General features: G+C 41.0%; 1 protein-coding gene across 6 annotated transcripts in view; it reads left to right on the forward strand.

Annotated features, from left to right (window-relative positions):
- Positions 1-22,500, forward strand: part of lsp1a (lymphocyte specific protein 1 a) — a 335,791-nt gene that overhangs the window by 186,887 nt on the left and 126,404 nt on the right. For 5 of the 6 annotated variants that reach the window (XM_043705980.2, XM_043705981.2, XM_043705982.2 and 2 more), the window contains exon 2: positions 7,536-7,700. In XM_043705980.2, coding sequence (XP_043561915.2) covers positions 7,536-7,700 — 165 coding nt within the window. Of the gene's footprint in view, positions 1-3,112; positions 3,413-7,535; positions 7,701-22,500 lie in introns of all 6 variants that reach the window. The other variant, XM_087996600.1, reaches the window with a different exon arrangement.

Genomic DNA, 22,500 nt, shown 5'->3' on the forward strand with positions numbered 1-22,500 from the left:
TACTAATAACACTGAACTTAAACTGACAGGCCTGGTATTTCTTGGTATATTCCCAGCTCACTTCTTATTGATGGGACAATGTAAGCAGACAGTCCTCTGGCACCTCATCTATGGCCAGAGAGAATCTGAAAATTTCTACCAGGCCCCTGATATCTGTCCCCTTGCCTCCCTCAACAGAATGGGAGTGGAATAAATCCTATTTGGCATTTCCCTTTTATTCATTTGTGGGATGCTGGTTGGCCAGCATTTATTGCCTGTTCCTATTTGTCCCTGAGAAGGTGGTGGTGAGCTGCCTTCTTGAACTGCTGCAATCCACCTGCTGTGGATTGACCCACAATGCCATTATGGAAGGAATTCCAGGATTTTGACCCACTGACTGTGAAGGAACGATGACATATTTCCAAGCCAGAATGGTAAGTGCTTGGAGGGGAATTGAAGGTGGTAGTATTCCCATTTTTCTGCTGTCCTTGTCCTTCTAGACGGAAGTGGTCATGGGTTTGGAAAGTGCTGTCTGAGGATCTTTGGTGAATATCTGCAGTGAATCTTGTAGATAGTACACACTGATGCTACTGAGCGCTGTTGGTGGAGGGAGAGGATGCTTGTGGATGTGGCGCCAATCAGGCGGAATACTTTGTCTTGGATAGTATCAAGCTTTTTAACTGTTGTTGGAACTGCATCCAACCAGGCAAGTGGGAATATTGCATAACACTCTTAATTTGTGCTTTGTAGATGGTGGACAGGCTCTGGGGAGTTAGGTCAGTTATTTGCCATGTTATTGGTAGTCTGACGTTCTCTTGTAGCCACTGTTTATGTGGCAAGTCCAGTTGAGTTTCTAGTTAATGGTAACCCCCAGGATGTTGATAGTGGGGAATTCAGTAGTGGTAACACCATTGAATGTCAAGTGGCAGTGGGAGAGGATTGTTTCTTATTGGTGATGATCCTAGCCTGGCATTTGTGTGGCATGAATGTTACATGCCACTTGTCAGCTCAAGCCTGGATATTGTCCAGGTCATGTTGCATTTGAACGTGGACTGCTTCAGTGTCTGAAGAGCCACGAATGGTGCTGAACATTGTGCAATCATCAGTGAACAACCCCACTACTGAATTATGGAGAGAAGGTCAATAATGATTCAGCTGAAAATGGTTGGGCCTGTGACACTACCCTGAGGAACTCCTGCTGAGATGTCCTGGAGCTGAAATGACAGACCTTGAAAAATCATGACTGTCTTTCTACGTGCCAGGTATGACTCCAACAGTGGAGAATTTTCCCCCTATACCCATTAATTCCAGTTTTGTTAGGGCTCCTTGATGCCTCACTCAGTCAAATATGGTCTTGATGTCAAGGGCTATTATTCTCACCGTAAGGTGCTAAACCTGCTGGTGCATTCTTTCTCTGTTAATTTTTTTGAATATTTCCCAGTGCTCCATCATGATGTTTATATCTTCATCTTCCTTTTCCACTATGAAGATTGTTGCAAAGATTTCATTGAGGAAATTACTCGTATTTTCTGGGTCTGTACCCACATTGGGTCCGAAATGGAGGCCACTTGTCCCGAAGTTATTCTCTTGCTCTTTTTATAGTTAAAGATTTTTGTTTTCCTTTTGTGAAGTCTCTCCCTTGAATTTCTCATATAGATCCAATCAAATTGGCTGGTTATTCCATCATGGTGGGCATTAAACCAAGATCGATATTTTCTTAAGCAGATGGTCACAAATGCTCAAATCTAGCAAGCTGAACTGAGGGATTGAAATGCTGTTAATCATTTGTCTGCTCTGTACTCTGTGAAGTCAGTTACAGTGGCCTTGTGGCATTGCAACTCAGTTAACAATTTACTGCATGTTGGAAATTTAAACTAAAACATCTAGTCCTGCATCACCTACTTTCACAGTTGGGGAGATAAAAATGAAATAATAGTTAAAACTACGTGTAAGAAGATTGAGCAGCGAGAGAGTGAATTATCGCTTTGAAGGAACCATTTCCACTGTGAAACAAAGATTGTGCTGATTTCAATCTCCTGTTTAGTGCATTAAGGAAATCTTCTCCTTTGTAAAGTTGCCAACCTCACTTGAGATGGAGAGAGGTGCTGATGAAGGGTACTCATTGAAAGTGATGGTGGGGGAAAGAAACAGAAGTTAAATATGAATGGATAAAAAAAACTTCTAAAGCCAGGAGCCCAATGACTACAATGCGATGGCTGAAACTTGTTTCTATTTGGTGGATGACTATAGTTTTCTTTTTATATAAAAGGCATCAGTCTGCCTGTGCACGTTTCACAGACTTGAGATACCATTCAGTGTACACAAGAATGTGAAGGCAACATAAACAATAAAACAGTAGTTTGATTGTCCATAGAATACCTGCGGATCCAAAAAGTGTTTTATACCGAGATTATCAAAAGTAACTTTTAAAAGTCCAGTTCAGAAAACAGGTTTGAAAGCTTACTTCATGCCGTGCTCCTGTTTTGTTTAGGACCTACTAACCAAACTGAACTCCATTTTCAATGTAACAATCAGGAGGCTGAAACCCTGTCATAACAACTCCTGTGTGGCATAGTATCAAGTGGGATATTTTAGTGTTTGCGTAGAATGTTGTCAACCAATACCAAATCAATCTTTTCCTTCAAATTTCTTCAATCCTCACCTGAATCCTAATGAGATCTGGTTCCAAAAGTGCCAGCAGCCATCCAGTGTCTCACCAAAGTGGGTATTCTTAGTATGAGAGCAAACAGAAAGAACATCAACAAACTACTCTTCTCTGGGATTGTTCAGGTTGTTCTGTTGACATCTCCTCAGCTAATGTTTATATAATAGTAGCAGCAGGTGTACCGAGTCCAACTTCCTTCTCCTAACTCATTGTAGGATCTTTGGACAAATTAGCTAGGATCAATTAACCATGGCAGTCTTTGGTGATTTCTGCTTTGTTTGAGTCAATATTGAGTAGTACCATACATTGTCTCATTGAGCCATGGATCATGGCCAGCCACAAATTAATCTCCCCGTCACAATATATAAATAACGAAAGGACTCTGTAAAGATGTTATCATTGGCTCAGATGTTCACACTATACCAACAGCACCTTAAGTGTCCTGTATATTTTTCCAATCTCCCACAGTACCTGGTAAAAAGATTGGCTGAAACATCACAGTAGCTGCTTATACTGTTACTGCAAAGTACCTATGCACAGAGGGAGGCATCCAGGACTGCTGTACTGAACTAGGCTATCAACAGGGACAACTCTACAGTGCTGGAAAACTGAAAGAAAGGACAGTTTGTTCACTCCAAGGACCTGTTCCACTCAGTCCACCTATTGGAGCATCTTCCAACTATTCATCCACAGAAGCCGTCAGAGCTGCTGAAACTATCTTCAAATTTCAATTTCTTTGCTTCAGAAGGAGAATTGTAAATGGTCCAGGCATGTAATGATAGTAGAAACTGATCTCGTTTTTAACTTTATGCATAACTTTTATCAAAGATTTAAAGTAATAACTAACACATTTTACTTGCACAACTCTCCACAATGGCTGCATAATAAAGTAGTTATTTACCTTGTTTAAAGCATAAAACTGTGCTGCTGGTTATTTTAAAATTGAAATAGTTGATACTTAAAAAGGATTACAAGCTTGTTCTTAGCTCATAGACCACTCTGAGGTCACGTCTGGTATGTATGTGCTTATTTCACCACACCACACACAAAATGTTTATCGTTATTGTAAGAATGTGTGGAGATGTTAAATCTCTTTCTGGTACTTTTTCGGACGTATGCAGTCATTTGTTAATTTTGACACGCATTCAAAAATGATAACATCCCTAAATAGTTGTAAGCTTACACCCTACTATGGATTGAGCCATGTAGATCAGGAGGGTGCTAGGTCTGACGATTGTTTTGAGAGTTATTTGATTGCAACAAAGGTGACAGTACGAGTGGAGGGTTCTCACTTGAGAATTTTTCTATAGAGTACAAATATAGTGAGAAATTATAGCTGCACACTTAGAAAAGCTCAAGATAATTGGGAAGAGTCAACATTTTTTATCAAAGGATAAAAATGTTCAAACAATTTATTGGAGTTTTTGAAGGAGTAACGTGCTGTGGAGAAAGGGTAGCTTTTTATACCAGGATTTCCAGAGGACATTAATAGGATGTCACATTAAAGTTTACTGCAGAAAATAGACGTTCGTGGCGTAGGGTGTAATATGTTAGCCTGGGTAGAATATTGACTAGCTTACAGAAAATAGCACGCACAAATGGATCTTTGTCTGATTGGCAGGATGTTTGGCATGGAGTCTCGCAAGGGTCTGTGCTGGGGCCCCAATGTTTTCTAACGTACGTCAATGACTTAGCGAAGGCATGGTAGCTAAATTTGCAGAGGACACCAGGATAGATAGGAAAGCACGGAGAAGAGATTAGGGAAGTTGTAGACTGACACTTGAATGAGGAAAAATCTGGCAGATGGACTATAGTGTTGGGAAATGTGAAGTTGTTTACTATGGCAGGAAGAATGAAGAGCAGAATATTATTTAAATGGAGAACAATTGCTAAATTCTAAGGTACAGATAGGCTCAGGTGTTCTAGTGCATGTGTCACAAAAAGTTAGTTTGCAGGCACGCTATCCTTTACTTAAATTTATCTCTCCACTCCGGAGGCTCCCAGTATAATTCCTGATGAAGGGCTCCTACCCGAAACAGTCAATTTTCCTGCTCCTTGGATGCTGCCTGACCTGCTGTGCTTTTCCAGCACCACTCTAATCCAGACTCTCATCTCCAGCATCTGCAGTCCTCACTTTTGCCGTTTTGAGACAAAGTCCCACTGCATGACTTGAGCACAAAATTCTAGGTTGACTCCCTCGTGCAGCATTGGTAGTGGAGCCCTCATTTAGATGAGATGTTAAGGCTGTGTCTCTGACTTCTCAGGAAGGTTTAAAAAAAAAATTCTAAAGCAGTATTTCACTGGAAGAGCATGAGAGTTATCAATATCCTGGCCAATGTTTATTTTTTAATCAGGTCACCACAATAGATGAGCTGGTCATTATCATGGGCCTGGGTGGATTACTCCTTGAAGGTTGGTGTGGACTGGTTGGGCCGAAGGGCCTGTTTCCGCACTGTAGGGAATAAAAAGCTGAAGTGGAGTTTGCACATTCTCCCTGTGTCTGCGTGGGTTTTCTCCTGGTGCTCTGGTTTCCTCCCACAGTCCAAAGGTGAATTGGCCATGCTAAATTGCCCATGGTGTTAGGTGCATTAGTCAGAGGGAAATGGGTCTGGGTGGGTTTCTCTTCGGAGGGTCAGTATGGACTTGTTGGGCTAAAGGGCCTGTTTCCAACTGCATGGAATCTAAATGTTACTTATTGTGAAATCTTGCTGTGTGTACATTTCTAAATTACAAAAGCTCTTCACTAGCTTAAAAGTACTCTGATCTAAGGCTACGAAAGATGCTAAATAAATGCAACTGTCATTTTTTGTTGAGCTTAAAATCATTGGAAAATAGTGCAATCCCGAGAATCAACACTGGAGAAGAGAAGGCACTTTAGTTAAATACTGAACAGCAAGGCCTATGATCTCACACACGATAGTATGTTGATGGCCACTTTTATAGTGGCTCAGGTAGGGTGGTCTCATTTAGATTAAGTCAATCCTTCATACTCCGATGATCTACTGGGTACATTACTGTAGCAGTTCAGAGATTATTTCCCAAGCGTGTATGTCTGTTCGTAATCAAGAGTGTTGGCTTGGTTGATGTATTGCTGCTCCATTATATTCAGTCAAAAGAACCAAAGCCAATTTCCTTAGAGACCTGCTAAAGAAGCCATTTTGAGTGCAATCTCTTTCTAAAGTGCACCTTCATATGGCACCTCATCGCATGTCCTTCCAATCTCCCACGGGACCTTTGAAAAATTCCTGGAAACACATCAGTAACAATGTAAGCAGCTACTGTTACTCTAGGGTTTCTTCTGAGCCACTGTTGTAGTAAGAAGATTAAGGAAACTCGTTGGAATGTCCACTTACTTTCTTTTCAACAAAGAAACCCACAAGTGCTATGGCCAAACATGTTCCATCTCTTTTTTTATATTTTCTGATGACAAAAGGACTACAAACATTTCAGTCACCTTGTATTCAAAGGTCTATCTCACTTTTTTATTCTGGTGTCTCCCAAAGCAATTGCAGTCTAAAACTTAATACCCCAAAAGACTCCTCATAAGATTCAATTAAATTCCTGGATCTTATGATAATGGATGTCCATTAAATGTTTATTGTTAAAAACTTACAAATTAAGATTGAGCAGGAATTGACTATTCAGATTATGAGCCATTTAAAACATTTGTTTATGGGATGTAGGCGTCACTGACCAAGCCAACATTTATTGTTCATCCTTAATTACCAAGAGAGCAGTCAAGAGTTGACCACATTATGGGTTTGGAGTCATGTGTAGGTCAGACAAGTAAGAATGGCCAATTTGCTTCTCTGAAGGACATCGTAAATCAGATGGGTTTTTACAACAACCATTGGGCCAGCTCTTTGTTCCAGATTTTTATTGAATTCAAATTTCACCATCTGCTGAGTTGAGATTCGAATCCATGACCCAAAAAACATTGACCTGGGTTTCAGGTTTACTAGTTCAGTGATGTTGCCACTATGCCATGAGCTCCTCTGTTTGATAAAATAACAACTGACCGAATTTGATCTGACCTCAACTCTACATCCCTTTCTATCCCCAATAAACATTGATATGGATTTAATTATACACAGAAAGCTTCAGTTACTCCCTACAGAAATAGTAGAATGAATGTTGTTACAACATGGAGGTCAAATCTCTCTGTTAATTAAATTCAAATACCCAGAAAAACTCACCTCCCCTTGTAATCTGTCAAAATGTAAATGACAGAGAACTAATTTCGGCTATTTATTCATTCACTTGGTGTGTGCTCTGTCCAAAGCGAAGTCCTTGACTCATTGCCTGCTGATTTGTTTTATCCAGAGTTGTTTTCATGGTGGTTTTTGTCAGTGGTGATTTTCCATTGCTGTTCAGTTGAGCGAAGGGGCAGGAGGCAGGATGGAATGGGAATGGGAATGGGAACAGAACATAGCCATTGGCGTTATTCTGAACCACATGTTGGTCATTTAGCTATCTGAGGTAACCAATGCCACAATTTCTATAAATAATAGAGAAAAATTAGACAATCTGCATGAATGCAGAGTTAAAGTTGATGAGAAGGAAATGTGGGAAGTTGGCAGGGGGCCAGAGATGGATAGTTGCCTCCAAGAGAAGGATACAGGGAATGAGAGCCCATTGTTTTGGTTAGAGAAGGGGTGGACAAAGCTGCTTTTTGCATTTGGACAATGATGATGGTGGTGTTTTGTATTTGAAGCCCAATTTACAAGTTTGGACTATGTTTGCAAAAGGAGATTTTCCTTTTGCAGCAAGGAATTTCAGAATGAAAGATCCTCTTCATCGCTTTTGGTTTTGTTTCCCAATTAACTTCACAATTAATGTGAATTGGTCAACAGAATGCCACATTACTGACAGCATTGCTGTTCCCCCTCAGACTAACTGCACAGAGAAGTATGGAAGACGAGGAGGAGATAGCCCGTGAGCGCCGCCGTCGAGCACGTGATGAGAGACGCTATGATCAAGATGACAATGGGTCCTTCACCAGCAGCACATCATCGACACCAGTGTTTGAGAGCCTCTCAACAACTGCGGAAAATCAGTAGGTTCTTTTAAAATAAAAGCTATTCAAAATTATTTCTGAGATTTGGGCACATAGTAGTTGCAGTGTGAGTTACAGATGATGAAAGATGTAAATGTGTCTTAATACCCCTCAGTTCGAGTTATTAACAATTTCATGAAATGATACCTCTTATTACCATTTACAATAATTTTTGGAGCTTTTGGATGTTAAAGTGGGACACAATTCCAGGGCATGTCTGAGGAAACCTGCCTTCGATCCTTCACCTTCAAAAGGAAGTTCGTGTGTAGCTTAAACCTATCGATGGGTTGCTATCATGTATCACAAAGATGAACCCTTTTAACTTCTTTTCTGTGTGATTCGGAATGGAGAAAAAAGGCACTTTCGAATATGTAGAACTGGGAAGTTGAGAAGCTAACCTCAAGTGTACTGAAATAATAGAGAGGAAATTTTGTAATTTAGTGTTGCCAAAAAGCTTCATGTGATGCATGATGGGAGTGTGGTAACATGGCGGTTACATTGCCAAACGAGTAATCCAGCAGGCCTGGTCTAGATGATCCCACCAAAACTATAGAATTTCAATTCAATTAATTAAATGTATCTGGTATGAAAAGCTAGAGTGAGAATTTTATGGAGGTATCATGGGATTAACCTGGACAAGAAGGTCCAAGAATTGTTGCACTTTTCAAGTCCATAAGGTGCACAAGTTACAGCAGATTCAAATAAACTGAAGATGCATCATTTCACAAGATTACTGGTGCCTCTCAGACAGTTTCTCCAGAATTAATGACCTTTGAAAGCAGCCAGGCAACCGGACACCGCTCTCTCACCAACAGCACTAGGGCGGCAGTGACAGCCTTGGGAGACTGAGAATTGGAGTGATCCAGGTCAGAGAGAAGTCTTGGTGAGAAGGATTTTCTGGGGTTAGGGGATGAGCATTGAGGGCAAGCGCTGACTCACAGCGAGCTTTCCCTTCCTGATGCTAAGTTCCACAATCAGGTACTGAGTATTCGAATGAAAAATAATATCCCTCTACAAATCTCCATCCATTTTCCCCCCACCTCGATTTCCCCCTCTAAGGGAGACCTCAAGCAGGCTTTTTTTACTTGTTGTGCACATTACTCAACGACTAGGCTCATCCACAGCTGCGTTTGTACCAGTGGTGGTGAAACATTGCATTAAAGTTGCCAATTAATTAGCCTTCAACAATTTACTCCCATGATTCCCAAACATTTACATATACACACCACAGATACACATGCGCGTGCACACAGGCTAGTTTTAGTAGAGGTTAGGGGCCAACTGGATCCAACATGGAAGAAGTGGTCAAAAAGCAAGTTGGAAATGAACATATAGGGTATCTTGGAACTCCATATTGAAGTATACACAATGACTTGGATCAATATGGATCCTTCTCACTTTTCACTTGTTTTTTCCTTTTTGCGTTTACTCGCTATTATCCAGCCTAAATAAATGTCCTCCCAGCCTTCAAATATATCATGCAAGAGGTCATTAAAACTTTCCTACTTCACCACCAGTCAGCACTAGTGAAAATGAAACTACTAAATTGCTGATTAAGATTAGCTGCTTGGTTTACTAATGAGTTTCAGGGAAGGAAATCTGCTGTCCTCACCCAGTCTGGCCAATATGCCACTCTCTAATCACTGAAATGTGGTTTACTTTTAACTATCCTCTGAAGTGCAAGCAACTTATGTTGAGCTCCACTTTGATTCAAACTGGTCTTCTCAATGGTAATTAGAAATGGCCAGCAACATTCATGAGTGAACGGAAAAAAAAGACAGGACTAATTTTCATGAATGTGAAGCTGGGATGAAGCATTTGATATGTATTCCCTGTGTGCAGAACTCTGCACTGGATATACCATCTAAAAATTCAATCCTCTACACCATCATAATAGACCCCTCGTCCTATTGAAAACCATAAGTAAAACTGATAAATATTGGCCGGACATTGTATATGACCTGAGCCTCGAGCACATTTGAATCTCTTTTGTTTAATGCCAGAAGAGAGAAAGCGTAACAAGAAATAAAATCATTGAATCTGGCAAGAAGGAAGTATGTTTTGGTCAGACTCCTGTTTGGAGACCCCATCCTGGTTATGCTCCATTGGAGTCAATGGTATATAAAATTGGGCAGTGCGTAAAATTGGTATCCAACTCAATGCCACTCTTCAGCCAGCCAGAAATGTAGGTTTAAGTTCCATATTTTGTGGATTTTCCTTTTACCTAGAGTAGTACATGTTCACATCTGTGTAGTTGAGTACAAGAAAGATTGTTCAATACGGAACTAACATAATGAAGATAGCTACAGATTCATTAGAAAGCGTTACCAGTATTTGATTTGGTTAATGCATGCAGTGTAAAAGGGAAAAGACAATTAAGCCAGCAGAAAATTGTTGATGAATCTGTATTGACCTATTCTGAAGCAAGACGAGATTAATAATTAGATCATTCTGGTCACCGAGTAGAGCTAGAAGTGTTCTATCAATAGTTTACTTTGTAAAGGAGGAAAGAAGACCAACAGATGAATGGCATACATTTATAATGTAGAAGGTGGTCCCCAAAGGTTTATCAAATGATTACTTTAGAGATATAGATTAATGTTTCAGTGGAGGAAATACAGAAGTGAATTCCCACAAACGTCAATGAAATAAATAATCAGACTCTCTGCCCAACCTGTGCTTTTTCTTTTAAACTCCCACTTGATAGGGTAAGTGAAGTCTGCATTTAATGTCTTATACAAAAAATGGTCTCCTTATTTCTTGGAAATGCCAACCAGGATTATGTGCTGAAATCTCGTGAATAGGACTTGAACCTATGACCTTTCAGATCTAGCACGCAGTGAAAAACCTGTTGCAAACATAAAACAGCTTTCACTCTAACTTAGTGATTGAAAAATAATATGCAAAGGAAGTAGTATGCTAAATTTATCTTTTCTATTTTATGATAGTACATAAGTGTTAGTGGGTACATGTCAATAATATAAAATCGAGCTCTAAAGAGTGATGTTATTAAAAGTTAGAGTAAAAGTCTTCAATTTTTAGCAGGCATCAACCTTTACCTGATCCGAAGCCCCACTGGTTAGGTTACGCGTTGAAACTTCCATTACATTACCCCTTAAATCAACATCAAACAAACAGTATTTGATGTGTCAATAATTTATTTTTCTAGATTTCCACATGTATCATCCTTGTAAACTTGCTGACTGAGTTTGCTAATTAGTGGTCGATTTTATATTATTGACATGTACCCACTAAGAGTTGTGTAATATCATAAAATAGAAAAGATAATTTTAGCGTACTACTTTAAATAATGACAAAAGGACAGGCAAGATATTATTTTCATGGTTCTGTTATTGAAGTCAATAGCCATTCTGAGCAGGTGCTACAATGGGATTGTGACCTTTCTCCCACTGGTCTACCTGCGAAATTTTGCATCAAGGAGAACAACAATCTTCCCTGTGGAACGTAATTTGAATTGCTATCAGACATCGAATACATGCTGGTAGTTGAATCATATGACCATACCTCTTCCACACTTTATCTTTGAATACCAGTGCTATGACTCTATGCGTTCTCCCAATCCTTTCATTGTATGCAATCTTGTATTTTATCTTGCTAGCATTATTAGACTGTGAGCAAAACACCTCTTGGTTTTTATGGGTTTTTTCTCAGTAGAAACGTGCTCTGTATCTTGCTACCCTAACACCCTTCAAGTGATGGAGTGGAGGCCGTAACCAGATGAGCACGATCTTATTGAAGCGCCAAGTGGCCTACTCCTCCTAGTCCTATGATAAGTGTGGGCTCATTGCAAAGTATCTTGTGCGTAATTCAGATAATCACAAAATGATTCCAGTCTTCCTCCTTAGACCCAAGGAAACCTGCAATTCTGGATTTGAGGATGTGTAATGAGGCAGACCTGATTAGGGAGCCTTAACGTGAAGGAACCCTTAGGGGACAGTGAGCATAATATGTTAGAATGCACCCTGCAGTTTGACAGGGAGAAGCTGCAATCGGATGTAATGGAATCACATTTTGAGTAGATAACTACAAGACCTAAGGGAGGAGCAGGCTAGAGTTGGTCAGAAAGGAAGCCTAGCTGGGAAGACGATGGGGCAACAATGGCGGAGTTTCTGGGATTATTCGAAGGGCACGGCAAAATTTCATCCCACGAAGGAAGAAAAATTCCAAGGAGAGGATGAGACAAGAATGGCTGACAAGGAAAATCAAGGACAGCATAACAGCAAAAGACCGAGCATACAATGTGGCAAAGATTTGTGGAAAGTCAGAGGAAAGGGAAGTATTTAATGACTAGCAGTGGACAATCAAAAAAACAATGAGGGGAGAAAATGAAATATGATAGGAAGCTAGCTATTAATAGATAAAATTGCAAAAGATTTTTTAGATATATTAAAAGAGAGAATCAAGAGCGGGCATTGGACTGCTGGAAAATGAAGTTATTGAAGTAGTACTGGGGAACAAAGAAGTGGTGGAACTGAATAGATATTTTGCACCACTTTTCACTGGGAAAGACACCAGCAGCATACCAGAACTTTGAGAGTCAGGAGCAGAGGTGAGTGTAATAATCATCATGAATGAGAAGGCACGAGGGAAGCTGAAAGGTTTACAAGTGGATAAATCACCCAGATCAAATGGACTGCACCCCAGAATTCTGAAGGATATCTAAGAAGACATTGTGGAGGCATTGATGATCTTTTAAGAACCACTGAAGTCAGCGAACACCTTGGAGAACTGGAAAATAACTAATGTAACACCCAGTTTAAGAATACAGGGAGGGAAAAGACAGAAATTATAGGCCAGTCAGCCAGAGCTCAGTCATTAGTAAGATTTTAAGTCTACTATGAAGGATAGGATTGTGGAGTACATAGAAGGGCCTGGTGAAATAGGACTGAGTCAGCACAGCTTCAACAAGGGGCGGTCATGCCTGACAAAGTCTTAGAATTCTTTGAAGAGGTAACGGGACAAAGGAGAGCCAGTTGATGTGATCTATTTGGATATACGGAAGCCTTTGACAAAATGCTGCACAGAAGGATGCTAAATAAGAGTCCATAGGGTTACGGGCAAGGTATTGGCATGGATAGAGGATTGCCTGACTGGCAGAAGGCAGACAGCAGGGATAAAGGAGTCTCTTTCAGAATAGCAGCCAGTGGCTAGTTGGACCACAACTATTCATGTTAGATATTAACAATCTTGACAAAGGAATGGAGAGCATTGTTGATAAGTTTGCAGATGACACAATGAGTGGGAAGTTTGGATAGTGTTGCGGAAACAGCTAGGCTGCAGAGGACGTGGACAAACTAGGAGAATGGGCAAAGAAGTGGCAGATGGAAAACAATGAAGGAACGTATGATTATGCACTTTGGTAGGAAGAGTAGCGGCGTAGAGTATTTTCTAAATAGTCAAACAGCACGGAAACAGACCCTTTAGTCCAACCAGTCCATGCCAAACATAATCCCAAACTAAACTAAATCTGCCTGCCTGCTCCTGGCCTGTGTCCTTCTAAACCGTCCCTATTCATGTACTTATTCAAATGTCATTTAAACATTGTAACTCTGCCCACATTGTAACTTCCTCAGGAAAGTCATTTGACATGCGTACCACCATCGTGTTTAGAAAAAAAAATAATTTGCCCTTCGTGCCTTTTTAAAATTTCTTTGCTCTCATCTTGAAAATATGCCCCCTAGTCTTGAAATCTCCCATCCTTGGGAAAAGACACCTACCATCAACCCTATCCATACTTGTCATGATTTTATAAACTGTTACACTCCAGTGAAAAAGGTCCTCACCAATCCAGCCTTTCTTTATTACTCAAACCTTCCATACCCAGCAACATCCTGGGAAATCGCTTCTGAACTTACTCTAGCTTATTAATCTCCTTCCTATAATGTTGAGAGGCTTCACAAATCTGAAACACAAAGGGACTTAGGGGTCCGAGTTTAGGATTCTCTTAACATGCAAGTTCAGTTAGCAGGCAGTTAACAAGACAATTAGAACACAATGCTGGCCTTCATTTTAAAAAGGCCAGAATACAACAGCAAAGACGTACTGCTAAGGCTATATAAGGCTCTGGTCAGACCACATTTGGAATATGGAAAGTAGTTTTGGGCCCTGTACTATAGCTGAGGATGTGCTGGCACTGGATGGGGCTCAGAGGAGGTTTACAAGAATGATCCTGGGTTGTCATCTAAGGAGTGGTTGAGGACTTTGTGTCTGTACTTGATAGAAGATAAGGGATGAATCTCATTGAAACTTTCAGAATACTGAGTGGCCTGGATAGAGTGAACATAGAGATGATGTTTCCCTTTGTAGGAGAGACTAAGACCTGAGGGCACAGCCCCAGAATGAAGGAACAGCACTTCAATGAGCAGGAATTTCTTCAGCCAGAAGGCGGTAAACCTGTGGAATGCATTGGTACAGAAGGCTGCGGAGGCCAAGCCATTCAGTGTGTTTAAGACCGAGAAGGTTCTTATTAGTAAGGGGATCCAAGGTCACAGGAAAAAGGCAGGAGAATGGGGTTGAGAAACATATCAGCCACGATCGAATGGCGAAACAGACTTGATGGGCCGAATTGCCTAATTCTGCTCCTGTGTCTTATGGTCTTATTGTCTCTCGCGCTCTGTCTGTCTCTTTGTCCCTGCAGTGAAGTAACCAAAACCTGGAAGTTAGCTAGCTATTCTCTCCTACTGGTCACTGTAAATATAAATCTCCTTTATTTTGCCTCTAACCATACAGTCTAACCAAAGTCTGTGACATTAGTGTGCTAACTGTCCTGTGTCTTCAATGAAAAGTTAATTAATCTTGTTGGATGGGTTTAGAGTTTCAGCTAGCAGAATTATATGTTGGCAATTTATATTCTTCTTTACCATTGATTAGAATGAATTTATTTGTAATAAATATCTCATGTTATAACAGAAACTTAATCTCAGGTTAACAGACAACCTCAACCATCAGACAGGTAAATTAGGGAACTCTAAGCAATTTGTTAAATCTTTAAAATTAAATCTTTGTGACAATGTCAAGAACAGTGGAGCTTGCATGTTAGTGCATCTCCCCCAGCAAGTTGTGACACTGTTAGAATGAGCAGAAAGAGATCAATCGATCATGGAGATATCTATTCGAGTCCTCTAGTGCAAAGGTGAGACAAGATCAAAGTTCTGCTGCTCCAGATAGTAGACATTTAAGTAAAGTACATACCCACTCAGCTGAAGCAAGTCTAATATATGGACTGGTAATATACACCAGAAGAGATTTGCAGCTTTTCACAGGTCACTAAATCACTTTTAAGATTTGTTCAGCATTCTAAGATGAGCCTGAAGCTGAACAAGAAAAAGATGTAATTGAAGATGCCTGAAGTCATGTACTGACTTTATCTGTATCCTGACTCATTGAGAACTGTAGTAAAGACACAGTGACCAACACGTGAGAGTGGAGCAATGACGAATTTATCACCCCATCCAATAATGAAAGAAAATGATTCCTGCTGGAAACAGTGAAAGGAGTATGACAAGATCAAAGTGAAATAACAGGAAAGCCAAGTTTCAATTCTATGAAACTATAAAATTGTTGCAAGAGCTAATTATTATTCTCTTCTTGACTGAAATCAAAAAATAGTGGAAATTACTGCGAGTCAGGCAGCACCTGTGGAGAGAGAGCAAGCTAATGTTTTGAGTCTAGATGACTCTCTCCACAGATGCAGCCTGACCTGCTGTGACTTCTAGCATGTTTTGTTTTCAGTTCAGATTCCATCATTTGTAGTAATTTGCTCCTACAGTATTATCCTCTTGTTCTTCCTCCCAAAGTGTATTATTTCACACTTTGTATTAAGCTTCATCTGCTAAACTTTCACCCATCCAACTAATCTGTTTCTGTCCCCTTGGTCTATCTTTGTCCTCTTTACAACACTTTCATGTTTGTGTCTTATGCAAGTTTTGAAATTAAAGGCTACATAACAAAGTTTAAGACATTAATGTATGTGAAGAAAGAAACGTGTTCTTAGTAACATACCTTGGGGAAACTCACTATATAACTTCCTCCAGTCTGAAAAACATCCATTCACCAGCACTTTATTTACTGTCGTTGAGCCAACCTCACATCCATGTTCTACTCTCCTTGTACTTCCATGGGTTTTAACTTTGCAGACAAGCCTGGCGTATCTTTATCAAAAGCCTTATGGAATATACACCATAACAACCACACTGCCCTCACCAACTGTCTGTGACACCTCATTTAAAAACTTCAATCACGTTATTTAAACATGTGTCCTTAACACATGTCTGTGCTGAACTATTATCAGAAAGGCAAGGTCACGGTGATCCTGGGAGACTTCAATATGCAGGTGGACTGGGTAAATAATGTTGCCAGTGGATCCAAAGAAAGGGAATTCATGGAATGCTTACAGGATGGCTTTTTGGAACAGCTTGTCATGGAGCCCACAAGGGAGCAGGCTATTCTGGACCTAGTGCTATGTAATGAACCAGACTTTATAAAAAATCTTAAAGTAAGGGAACACTTAGGAAGCAGCGATCATAATCCGGTAGAGTTCAGTCTGCAGTTTGAAAGAGAGAAGGCAAAATCGGATGTAATGGTGTTACAGTTAAATAAAGGTAATTATGAGGGCATGAGAGAGGAACTGACGAAAATAGACTGGAAGCAAAGCCTAGCAGGGAAGACAGTAGAGCAAAAATGGCAGGGGTTTGTGGGTAAAATTGAGGACACTACAGAGGTTCATCTCCAAGAAGAGAAAGATTATCCGGGGAGGGATTAGACAGCTATGGCTGACAAAGGAAGTCAAGAAATCTATCAAAGAAAAAGAGAGATCCTATAAAGTGGCCAAGAGCACTGGGAAATCAAAAGATTGGGAAGGCTACAAAAACAAACAGAGAATAACAAAGAGAGAAATAAGGAAGGAGAGGATCAAATATGAAGGTAGGCTAGCCAGTAATATTAGAAATGATAGTAAAAGTTTCTTTCAATACATAAGAAACAAACGACAGGCAAAAGTAGACATTGGGCCACTTCAAACTGATGCTGGAAGCCTAATGATGGGGGATAAAGAAATAGCAGGAGAACTTAATAAGTACTTTGCATCAGTCTTCACAGTGGAAGACATGAGTAATATCCCAACAATTAAAGGGAGTCAGGGGGCTGAGTTGAGTATGGTTGCCATTACAAGAGAAAGTGCTAGAAAAGCTAAAAGGTCTTAAAATTGATAATTCTCCTGGCCCCGATGGGCTACATCCTAGAGTTCTGAGGGAGGTGGCTGAGGAAATAGCGGAGGTATTGGTTGAGATCTTTCAAAAGTCACGAGTCAGGGAAATTCCCGGATGATTGGAAGATTGCTGTTGTAGCCCCCTTGTTCAAGAAAGGATCAAGGCAAAAGATGGAAAATTATAGGCCAATTAGCATAACCTCGGTTGTTTGTAAAATTCTAGAATCCATCATTAAGGATGAGGTTTCTAAATTCTTGAAAGAGCAGGGTCGGATTAGAACAAGTCAACATGGATTTAGTAAGGAGAGATCTTGCCTGACAAACCTGTTGGAGTTCTTTGAAGAGGTGACAAGTAGGTTAGATCGGGGAAACCCAGTGGATGTTATCTACCTAGACTTCCAAAAGGCCTTTGAGATGGTGCCACACGGGAGGCTGCTGAGCAAGGTGAGGGCCCACAGTGTTCGAGGTGAGCTACTGGTATGGATTGAGGATTGACAGAAGGCAGAGAGTTGGGATAAAAGGTTCTTTTTCAGAATGGCAGCCGGTAACAAGCGGTGTCCCGCAGGGTTCAGTGTTGTGGCCCCAGCTGTTCGCATTATATATTAATGATCTGGATGAAGGGACTGGGGGCATTCTAGCGAAGTTTGCCGATGATACAAAGTTAGGTGGACAGGCAGGTAGTACTGAGGAAGTGGGGAGGCTGCAGAAGGATCTAGACAGTTTGGAAGAGTGGTCCAGGAAATGGCTGATGGAATTCAATGTGAGCAAATGCGAGGTCTTGCACTTTGGAAAAAAGAATACAAGCATGGACTACTTTCTAAATGGTGAGAAAATTCGTAAAGCCAAAGTACAGAGGGATCTGGGAGTGCTAGTTGAGGATTCTCTAAAGGTAAACATGCAGGTTGAGTCCATAATTAAGAAAGCGAATGCAATGTTGTCAATTATCTCAAGAGGGTTGGAATATAAAAGCACTGTTGTGCTACTGAGACTTTATAAAGCTCTGGTTAGGCCCCATTTGGAGTACTGTGTCCAGTTTTGGTCCCCACACCTCAGGAAGGACATACTGGCACTGGAGCATGTCCAGCGGAGATTCACACGGATGATCCCTGGAATGATAGGTCTAACTTATGAGGAACGGCTGAGGATCCTGGGATTGTATTCATTGGAGTTTAGAAGATTAAGGGGAGATCTAATAGAAACTTACAAGATAATACATGGCTTGGAGAGGGTGGACGCTAGGAAATTGTTTCCGTTAGGCGAGGAGATTAGGACCCATGGACACAGACTTAGGGGGTAAATTCAGAACAGAAATGCGGAGACATTTCTTCAGCCAGAGAGTGGTGGGCCTGTGGAATTCATTGCCACAGAATGCAGTGGAGGCTGGGACGCTAAATGTCTTCAAGGCAGAAATTGATAAATTCTTGATGTCACAAGGAATTAAGGGCTACGGGGAGAATGCGGGTAAGTGGAGTTGAAATGCCCATCAGCCATGATTGAATGGCGGAGTGGACTCAATGGGCCGAATGGCCTTCCTTTCGCTCCTATGTCTTATGGTCTTATGGTCTTAAACCTATATTAGTTTGAATTTTAGTGGACTGATAATGTACTGAGAAAAACAGCTAGCACATTTTCATTGTGTTCTGAATTTGTCTTCAGATTTTCAAACATCTATATTTCTTTTTACCTCTGCTGAAGGTGCTTACTAGTTATCCATAGATGTTAGCACCTCAACTATTTTATTGGGGGTGGCAATATACAAGAGTTCAATTCTTTCCTTATCCAGCACAGAAACACTGACACAATGCAATGAAATGTGGGGATTCAGGGGGATTTTTCTTTTCCTGCTAACCAAAGGAAGCTGAGGCTAAATGGCCCACAATTAATGTTAATCTGCAATAGACTCAGCACAAAGTGGAAATTACAGCTGGCAACTTTGTTCTGTGAGACTTCTGTACTTGCTGACTTGTTGGGAAGTTGGATAAACATCTTGATTATGTTGGTGTCCTGTTCTGTGAATTTTGGTCTCTTTCAATGTAGGTTTCTAATTGAATTCAATCCTTTAGCCTCAATTGAGTTGTAGCTGCTGAAAGCGTGGAGGGTTTATAGTCATGTTACAGGAAGGGAGGAATATTTTGGGGGATTTTTGTTGGATTGAAATCTGCATTAATCAGGCTGCTTGTTGGCACTTACTGTTCAAAGAATATTTCCCTTGAGGAAATGTTTAAGAATTTCTATTATTTCAACACTTCTCAGTGCCAAATGCCATTACTTACAAAGATTTTCTCTATCTGGGTGGCTGCACACACAGTTCAGACCATTGCTAGCCTATAGTCTGGAATGTACAACAGTTAACCATTTCACTGGGGCCTCCTTTACTTATGGTATCTTTTACAGCGAATGCAACATTTGCTGATGGAAGTACTTGCAAGATGTCCGTTAGTCAAAATTTAGGTAGATATTCTCTATGCAGACTAATTGCACATTATGATCCTGGTGCCTGTTTTTAGGAGGCTATTGAATTTTTAGCTCATATGCTTGTTTTCAGCTACCTCTGAGAAATGGTGATTTCTGATTGTTTCAGAATGAAGGTGTTCCTCGCAAATGGTAACATATTCCCAGTGCATTCCTTCTATTTTAGTATTCCCAAAATGTGTACCAGCAGTGCAGTAAATGGTATGTACATCAGTTGAATTAAATCAATTACAGGGGAGAAACAAAATAAAATGCAACTTAGAAACCACATTATGAGCTAGCACTAAGTCCTTCGACAACACTGATTCATCTGGAATGTATTCGTTTAGTTTAAAGCAAAAGAAACAAACATTTCCTCATCTTCCAAGTGACTTTCGTTCTCCTTCACTTGCTTTTCTCACTTACAAGTTCATTAGATGGAGGAGCAGAATTAAGCCGTTTGGCCCATCGAGTCCGCTCAGCCATTTGTTCATAGCTGATATGCTCCTTACCCCATTTTCTTGCCTTCTCTCCATATCCCTTCTCCCCATACTATCTAACTCCTGCTTAAATAAATTCACTGTCCCATCATCCACTGCACCTTGGGGTAGCAAATTCCACAGATTCACAACCCTTTGGGAAAAGTCGTTTCTCCTCAACTATGTTTTAAATTTGCTGTCCCTTATCCTAAGTCTATGACCTCTCGTCCTGAAATGCCCCACAAGAGGAAGCATTCCCTCCACATCTATTTTATCCACACCTTCTTGTCATCTTGAATACGAGCTGGAAGTTTTTGTTATAAACGTTTCGTCCCCTGGCTAGGCGACATCATCAGTGCTTGGGAGCCTCCTGCGAAGCGTTTCTTTGATGTTTCCTCCGGTGTTTATAGTGGTCTGTCCCTGCCGCTTCCGGTTGTCAGTTTCAGCTGTCCGCTGTAGTGGTTGGTATATTGGGTCCAGGTCGATGTGTTTGTTGATGGAGTTTGTGGATGAATGCCATGCCTTTAGGAATTCCTGGCTGTTCTCTGTCTGGCTTGCCCTATGATAGTAGTGTTGTCCCAGTCGAATTCATGTTGCTTGTTGTCTGTGTGTGTGGCTACTAAGGATAGCTGGTCGTGTCATTTCGTGGCTAGTTGATGTTCATGTATGCGGATTGTTAGCTGTCTTCCTGTTTGTCCTATATAGTGTTTAGTGCAGTCCTTGCATGGTATTTTGTACACTACATTCGTCTTGCTCATGTTGGGTATCGGGTCCTTCGTTGTGGTGAGTTGTTGTCTGAGCGTGGCTGTTGGTTTGTGTGCTGTTATGAGTCCTAGGGGTCGCAGTAGTCTGGCTGTCAGTTCTGAGATGCTCCTGATGTATGGTAGTGTGGCTAGTCCTTTTGGTTGTGGTATGTCCTCGTTCCGTGGTCTTTCTCTTAGGCATCTGTTGATGAAGTTGCGCGGGTATCCGTTTTTGGCGAATACCTTGTATAGGTGTTCCTCTTCTTCTTTTTGCAGTTCTGGTGTACTGCAGTGTGTTGTGGCCCTTCTGAATAGTGTCCTGATGCAGCTTCGTTTGTGTGTGTTGGGGTGGTTACTTTCATAGTTTAGGACTTGGTCTGTGTGTGTGGCTTTCCCCAACACACACAAACGAAGCTGCATCAGGACACTATTCAAAAGGGCCACAACACACTGCAGTACACCAGAACTGCAAAAAGAAGAAGAGGAACACCTATACAAGGTATTCGCCAAAAACGGATACCCGCGCAACTTCATCAACAGATGCCTAAGAGAAAGACCACGGAACGAGGACATACCACAACCAAAAGGACTAGCCACACTACCATACATCAGGAGCATCTCAGAACTGACAGCCAGACTACTGCGACCCCTAGGACTCATAACAGCACACAAACCAACAGCCATGCTCAGACAACAACTCACCACAACGAAGGACCCGATACCCAACATGAGCAAGACGAATGTAGTGTACAAAATACCATGCAAGGACTGCACTAAACACTATATAGGACAAACAGGAAGACAGCTAACAATCCGCATACATGAACATCAACTAGCCACGAAACGACACGACCAGCTATCCTTAGTAGCCACACATGCAGACAACAAGCAACATGAATTCGACTGGGACAACACTACTATCATAGGGCAAGCCAGACAGAGAACAGCCAGGGAATTCCTAGAGGCATGGCATTCATCCACAAACTCCGTCAACAAACACATCAACCTGGACCCAATATACCAACCATTACAGCGGACAGCTGAAACTGACAACCGGAAGCGGCAGGGACAGACCACTATAAACACCAGAGGAAACATCAAAGAAGCGCTTCACAGGAGGCTCCCAAGCACTGATGATGTCGCCTAGCCAGGGGACGAAACGTTTGCAACAATAACTTCCAACTCGGCGAACAGAACCACAACAACGAGCACCCGAGCTACAAATCTTCACACAAACTTTGAATCTTGAATACCTCAATTTGACCTCCCTCATTCTTCTAAATTCCAGAGAGTATGGGCTTAAACTGTTCAATCTCTCTTCATACGACAAACCCCTCATTCTGGGATCAACCTAATGAACCTCTTCTGAACTGCTACCATTGCCACTAAATCTTATCTCAAATAAGGGAACTAAAACTGTGCACAATACTTTAGGTGCGGAGTCACCAATACCTTGTATAGTTTTAGCAATATTCCTTACCTTTTATATTCTATCCCTTAGCTATAAAAGCCAATGTTCCATTTGCTTTCTTTATTATCTGCTGTACCTGCATTTTAGAGTAGTTTTATGTGACTCATGAATAAGTGTACCTAGATCCCTCTGCACCAGAGCACCCCGGAGACTCTACCCATTAAGATAATACGTCGCCTTCCCATTTTGTCAACCCAAATGTATGACCTCACACTTATTCATGTTAAACACTATCTGCCACACATTGGCTCGCTCTCCTAGCTTATCTGTATCCATTTGTCAGGTTTTTATTTCCTCATTGCAGTTTACTGTCCTGCCTATTTTAGTGTCATCCACAAATTTAGCTACAGAGCCTCTTGTGACCGTATTCAAGTCCTTAATATAGATTGTAAATAGCTGAGGTGTAAGGACCAAATCCTGTGGCACCCCA

The sequence above is a fragment of the Chiloscyllium plagiosum genome, unplaced genomic scaffold (assembly GCF_037043375.1).
Source record: "Chiloscyllium plagiosum isolate Xiang-an unplaced genomic scaffold, Cpla_swu_hap1 HiC_scaffold_18, whole genome shotgun sequence".
NCBI lineage: Eukaryota > Metazoa > Chordata > Chondrichthyes > Orectolobiformes > Hemiscylliidae > Chiloscyllium > Chiloscyllium plagiosum.